Here is a 7,533-nt window from a genome sequence, read left to right on the forward strand (position 1 = left end):
TATTTACATCAAGTTGATGTAAATACCATCCATGAATGGAGGCTAGTGCAAGCAATACTCTGATTGTTGACAATTTTGCAACAGGAGAGAAAGTTTCAAAATAATCCAGACCCTCAGTTTGATTAAACCCCTGTGCAACTAAGCGTGCTTTAAAGCGTTCTATAGTACCATCTGCATGCCTCTTGATTTTATACACCCATTTACTACCTATAGGTTTGGCATCTGGGGGCAAATCAGCAAACACCCAAGTGTGATTAACATTGAGTGCCTCTATTTCTGCTTGCATAGCAGTCAACCACCTTGAATCTTTACTAGCTGAAAGAAAACTGGTGGGTTCAAGCTCAGTATTCAAAGAGTAAGCATAAGCTAAATGCTTGGGAGAAAGAGCTGAATAGTTAACAAAGTTGTTTATTGAGTAGTGACCATCTATTGAATTGCAAACATAATCTTGCAAGTAAGATGGGGTATGGCTATTTCTGGATGACTTTCTGATAGAAACTGGTGCTAAATGTACTAAATCCATACTAAAACTGCCGTTTTCAACCGAACTAACCGCTCGAAATATCTGAAAACCGATCAACCACAATCTATCATAATTGTTCAACACTAAATACGTTTCTCTCTTTATTTTTACTGAATAACATGGATTACTACCAACATAGTTGTGAGAGAAGACAGAATGCCATTGACATAGTGTATTTTGGTTTGTTATCAGTCTCCACAACCATTTACCCCGTTTTACAGATACTTCTGTTTAATAACCCCAATGAATTTTCTCTTCCGACATTCTATAATTGTTGCACCATCATCTACCTTTCTACTTTTCTCTTTAAATAATAATATCTACCGATATTTAAAAGTTGTTTCCAATTGTTACCTAAACTGTTGGCAGGCCAACAAAAACAAAACAAATAAATGTGCTTTAAAACTTGATTCATAAAATCATAAACAATTGCTTCTCATCTTCTCACTCCAACAAGCCGGCCTTAATTTCTTCTTTATCAATTTGAATGAATGAATATCGTTTTGTTTTTGTTAACAAAAAAAAAAAAAAACTTGATTATATTTTTTTCGGTGTTGTGTCAAAGTAGCCCCTATTAAACCATTATCTTATTGTTGGAAAAAGAAAAATCATCATCTTAATCAGACTTTACTTACCTCTCGATCGAATTTCAAATTATCAAGGTCCATTACCTATGAGAATTTGCAAGCAAAAAACCATAATCTTGTCATGTAAACAAAAAAAAACCTTGAATTTATTCAAATATTTCGTTGTGGGAGTTTGAGACAAACTTCACGCACATCTATGAATGTGATTCATAACTTGCAAATACAAGCAGCCAAAGGAAGATACACCAAGACATTACAAAGCCACAAACATTTTACAATATCAGTTCTTAAATCACATGAGTTGCGTGCCAGAATTCAAGAAATCAAAATGTAAAACCAATCAAATAATTCCAAGAAAAATGAGAGCCACAGCATGAATACATTCAATGATTATAAAAAAGACCATATATAGACCAAATGCAATCAAAACTTGACTCAGTAAATGATCACAAAAGTTCCAATATATGTAACTTCTTACCATTATCTTCTAAAAGTAGAATACAAGAGGAAGTTCAAATAAAAAATAACTGAAATTAAACACTACAAATACATTTTTTTTTAAAACTAGATATTTAAACCAAGTTCAATTGCAAAAGGAGTTGGCCTATATGTTTAATTCACTCACAAAGGATCGGTCTCTATCAGAAGCTCTTATGCTTTTGTTTCCATTATTTGAGTAGAATTAGTATTCTTTATTATTCAACCCTTATTCTCATCACTCTTTATCTGCATCAACACTTGAAGGTGTATTTTCATCACTTTTAACAGGCGCAGTTTCAGAAGGAGTATTTTCATGAGGCTTAGAAGCTTCAACAACATCATGGTTTTCATGAGGTGTAGAAGCTTCAGCAGTGTGGCGGTTTTCATGAGGAATTGAAGAAGCATCAACATTACGAGAAGTTGAGTCTGAAAGTTCACCGGTGGATGCTGGTTTAGTTGCTGGATCCGTCTTTTTGATAGTTCCAACCTTTACGTACTTTCCCATAAACTTGTATTCCCAATCTTGCAAGGCCTCGAGTTCAAATGGGCCAAGACCTGATATGTCTCCGGTTAGATCTTTCTCTTCAAAAGACATCTTTGCTAACGCTCTGCTAGCATCCTTCCCGGCAAATAGGGCATAAGGTCCACCCGGTCCATAAAACATCCTGATAAAAGACACATCACAGGAACATTGAAAAACAAAGACACTCAAAAGTATAGACCAAAAAGAAAAATCAATAGAATAATTTTTAACCTTTTGCAATGATTTTCATGTACATGGATAGTTGATATTTGATACTTTTTGTAAAGATTGAATAGAGTTTTACCAAGTAGAATATGCATTTCAAGCAACATTAGTTTAAATAGAGTTTTATCAAGTAGAATATGCATTTCAAGCAAACATTTTAATCATCCATGAGCTGTGTCTACTAATTGCAATATATTCAATATTTGACAATAATGGTCAAAAACAATAAAAATTGAGAGGTGGGGGTCAATAATTTCTTAAAGGGAGGTCAAGGTAAACGGTTTTAACAAAGTCAAGATGTCGTAGTGCAGCTGGTTCAAAGTAGCAATTTGTTACTTTAGGAATTATAGTGAACAAGAAAAAAGGATGCAAGAATGAAGAAGGAAACGTGGGACCAAACTTAGGCTATATTGAGAAAATTATCATATCAAAACACTATTTGAGTTTCTGAAGAGAAAAACTACATTAACAAACAACACATACCTAACACAGTGACAAACAACACATACCTGCACATTAGGTCTTAAAAATCTACATAAAAAACCTATTCCTCCTTACTTGTCATGCACACATACTCCTTATATAAGAGACTTAAATGATTCATACCAAAAAAAATGGATGAAAACCTTGAATTATTGGACAACTTGGTCTTGGATAATAAGTGGAAATTTGGAAATTTCATGTTCAGTCTTTCCAACAGACTAATTTTTAGACTAGGTTGGAATTCAAAAATAGGGACCGAGCAGCGACTACAATGGCTTATTTTTTAACATAATTTTTAGTATGTTTCAAGACCACCATTTGAAAGCTCGGAAATCATTTTCACTTTGTTTAAGCATCGACTTGATGAGAAGTTTTGATGTTTGAATGCTTTGATCAAAATTTAATTTAGCATCCAACCCTTAATTTGACTAGAACTGAAGAAAAGTGATTATTGTGTTAGGCTGAAAACTTAAAAATTTAGTCTCAAATCTAGGCTTTGAGTCAGAGGAAGAAAAAGTTGTATGGCAAATTGAAAATTAAATCATTTCATGATTAACAGTATATTGTGCTACAAGGGTCTACTTGGTTGACGTGTTCAAAGTTATAAGCACAAAATTTTAAGTCAAAGTCACTTAACACTTGTTTGAATAACAATTTTTACATCAAAAAGATTGAAAAAAAAAAAATTAAATGAAGGGTTGTTGGAAATGACTTTCAATAGACACTCTTTTCCACCTTAACCACTTTCTTCTTAATCAAAATCAAGCAAAGCCTAATGAGGCTAGGTACAGCAGAAGTGTGGACCAGAACATTGAAAAATGGAAGATTGAATAAATGGCCAACCCTTAGTTTGAAAAGGCTAGGTAAAACAGAGCCTAAAGAAAGCTAAGACCTCTAAACATAGAATAAAAACTCAAAATCACATAAATAATTCTAAAGAAAAATTGTTTGAAAACTTTGGCTTATTGAACAACTTGGTCTTGGTTAATAAGTGGAAATATGGAAAGTTCTTGATGTTGTGATTAAAATTTGATTTTGCATCCAACCTTTAGTTTGACCAGAAGTGACATAGACTAATTCATGTATTAGGCTGAAAAACTTAACATTAAGTCTCAAATCCAGGATTGGCCGTTAGAGTAAAACGAAGAAAAAGATGTACTACAGATTGAAATTGAATCAATTCATGGTTTAAAATATATTTTCTATGTTACAAAGGTCTATTTGGTTGACTTGCTCAATGCTATACGCACAAAATTTGAAGTTAAAGTCACGTAACACATGCGTGATTTGAATGCTATTGTTAACAAAAATTTGTCAAAAAGGTGGAACTAAATAAAATGAAGTCATTTTCGATTACGATTGAAAATAATTTTCAGTCAGCACTCTTTTTCACCTAACCACTTTTTAATTTATATCTACTCAAAACTAAGTAAGCCCTAATGAGGCTAGGCACAGCAGAAGTGTGGACCAAACATTGAAAAATGGAAGATTAAAATAAATGACTAAATATCAAATTGGTCCCCAACAGTAATAGGCTTCAATAATAGCCCAATTAGTCCATAATAGTAGGAGTAAAATGCCCCTAAAAAATCTATCGTTAAAATGAGTAATCCGACTCACATTTGATATTTTTTTAAAGGATTAAAATATATTTTTATGTTTCTCAGGGACCAAATAAGCCTCTGTTTTTTTTGTCGGGAAAAATTTCAGTATTTACTTACTCTTTGAAAATTGTCAAATTATCATTATACAGCAACATTGCAGAACTCTAAACACACCCATCAATTCCAATCTTTAAATCATCAAAGCTATAGTTAATAATAAAATTATGAAAGGGGAAAACTTGAGAACAACACATCCTCTTTTGATTACATATGTAGCAAAAGAATTTAAAGCATTCCCAAGATCCCAAAAAATAACAGAAATGTGTTTTTGGGTTCATATCATGGTATGAAGAGCAAAAACAAAGATACCTTTAAGTGTGTGTCTGGTTCAACTCACATAACACATAAACCACTTCACATTCATCCCAATTTTAACTAAAATCAATTTTTTATATCTTTTGTTCTGCTCCGAGGAAAATTGATTATGTAAAATTGATTATGGCTAAAATTGAGTGAGAGTTAAAGGTAAAGTGATTTATGTTTGGTTCTACTCTAGAGGAACCAAACATCTAAAAAACAATTGTGCATCTCTCGAATCAATTTTTACGCCTCCAAAAGTAGAAACAAACAATCATTGCAGAAAATAAAACAAACCTAAGACACTGAAATCAGACAAATCATGTGTATCTTTGGTTCCACTTCTAAAGGGACCAAAAATGTGTAGTATTGATTCTGACATATTTAGTTGCTTTCGACTAGAATTGATTTTGGTTCAAGAATTAATTCTGCCGGAAGCTAGGATTTGTAACTTTTGATTTTTACAAACAAATTTATAGTTCAATTCACCTTACATGAATGTATCCAAATACAAATTACTTTATCTTCATCTCACTATTAGTTAAAATCAATTGCACAAAATCTATTCACTCAAAATCAATTCTTGTCATCAAACATATACCAAAAGGCCATAAAACAAACTAAATAAATAAACAGAAACAAAGGACACATACAAACTACACAAAAACCAAGAAAATAAAACCTTAACCGCATATTCGGCTGAAAGAAAAAAAAAATACCCAAAAAAGCAAAAAAGTTCTATTGACAAAACAAACACAAACCCAGATTCCAAAATCACAAAAAACAAAAAGGGTATCAATCAAAAAAGTAAAAAAAAACAATTAAAAAAAAAAGTTTTTATTTTTTTCTTCATAACAATACCTGCTTTGAGAAACATCATAGATCTGACCCTTAATAGCCATAAGAAGAGGCTTATCAGGGTTATTACCATCATAATCCTTAAGTTCTTCTTCAGTAACTTCACCGATCTGAACAGGTGGTTTAAGAGGCTCCATTTCAGCAGCAAAGTCTCTTGTACTTCCATGGCGTTGATGGGTATCTGAGGAACCGAAGAGGCTTGTGATGATGTAGTAGAGGGTGAAGAGAATGGCGAGGACAGTGAAGAACGTTGTTGGGGAGAGGCCAGTGTAGACTACTATGGCTTCTTTGAAGGTTGACCATAGTTGAAGTGCCATGGTTTTGGAGGGTTTGGTGGAAAGAGAGTGTAGAGAGAGAAAGAAAAGTTAGGGAAAAGGTGGATTTTTATAGGATTCTTTTTGGTCTAACTTTTGCTGCTACAACGGTTTGGTATTGGGAGGGTTAAGATCACGTGCAATGCTACTCTCTTTGCCAAAAACGACTTTAGTCTATAAGAAATGATATTTTGACAACCATTTTTTGACAACTTTTGAACAACTTTCTCTCTCATACTCACATGATGTTGTTATCCTCTCTCTTCCTTTTTCTCTCTCCATTGTTTTTGATCAATAAGAAGTGAGAAAAACAAGGTTGTCAACAAAGTTGTCATCAAATGGATGTCAAAATATCATTACTCTTAGTTTATTGAATAAATTCTCGTTGAGTAAACCACCAAATTGATCCATGTTTTTGTATCTAAATTGGTTCTGACTCTATTAATAATTTAAAATAAAATGATCCTTGTCTTTGTCAAACTTTTCTCATATTGATCCTTGACTCTTTTAGTTGTTTTACATTTTAAGTCATTAGCGTATCAAATAAGATTTCAAAAGACATTATGTCATTAACCATTAAATAATATCCAAAATTCATTGAACAATTAACACTCAAAATACAAAACAACTAATAGAGTCAGTGACCAAATTTGATGGTTTACTTATTGTCATTTAGTTTTCTGCACCTCGTTGTCCCAGAGATCTCTGATTCATGATTAAATACTTCTTCTTCCGTTTTAAAATAAATGTCGTTTATGGTTTTTACACACATGTTAAGAAATGTATTAACTAAAAGAAAGAAATATGTTATTTTACCAAATTATCTTAATTAGCTATTGGATTGTTTTTCATTAAAGAAAAAAAATAGAAGTAGTGAATATAGTATTAATTGAAGGGTACAATTGAAAAGAAAAAGTTATTATAGCACTGGAAATTGAAACTGAAGTTCATTTTAAAACAATTTTTTTTTACTAAAACGACATTCATTTTTTTTTTACTAAAGTGACATTCGTCTCTCCTTTATGATCTGATAACTTGTAAATGGTCTTGTAAACATGATAACATGGTGACTTGAGAATGAATTAATGTTTGATTGATCTCTCGCTCTTTTGTCCTATCTATGCAAGTTATTTGGTGTTTTAAAGTTTTAAGCATCTAAAAGTAGCAACTTTTGTATTGAAAATTGTACCGTTATGACTTTAACATGTGTTGGACTTGTATTTTCAAGACATAGTTTCTTTTTGTGGGTTCCTTAAACAATGCCCTTAGGGCACTTGTTAGCAAGACCCTTTAAAGATTTATGCAAAGATTGTTTTAGCCAAAAAATTGTCAAAGGGGAAGATTGTTGGGTTTGTTGACATGTGTTGGCTACATTTTGTTAAAACAATAGTTCTAGCAAGATGTCAGACAAGATGTCTTAACATGTTTGTACGACATCATAGTGTGCCTTGTTCCCCTTACTTGCATATTTAAACGTGAAGATTTTCTGAATATTCTTTGAAGATTTAATTCACGGAAAGAGTTGACCAAGAAGTGTGTTTATAGAAGCAGAGATAGGCGGTTCATACTTAGCTTAATC

At 32.3% G+C, this 7,533-nt stretch overlaps 1 protein-coding gene across 1 annotated transcript; it reads right to left on the reverse strand.

Annotated features, from left to right (window-relative positions):
- Window positions 1–1,553: 1,553 nt before the first annotated feature.
- LOC146916151 (membrane steroid-binding protein 1-like) lies at window positions 1,554–6,058 on the reverse strand. The gene is made up of 2 exons (XM_085718303.1): window positions 5,644–6,058; window positions 1,554–2,255 (listed from the first exon to the last, which is right to left on the reverse strand). Exons 1-2 carry the CDS (start codon window positions 5,955–5,957, stop codon window positions 1,826–1,828), a joined length of 744 nt encoding a protein of 247 aa, XP_085574429.1. The 5' UTR covers window positions 5,958–6,058; the 3' UTR covers window positions 1,554–1,825.
- Window positions 6,059–7,533: the final 1,475 nt, after the last annotated feature.

Source organism: Medicago sativa, chromosome 6 (genome assembly GCF_051527215.1).
Source record: "Medicago sativa cultivar Bolivia chromosome 6, Bolivia_mono, whole genome shotgun sequence".
NCBI classification, from domain to species: domain Eukaryota; kingdom Viridiplantae; phylum Streptophyta; class Magnoliopsida; order Fabales; family Fabaceae; genus Medicago; species Medicago sativa.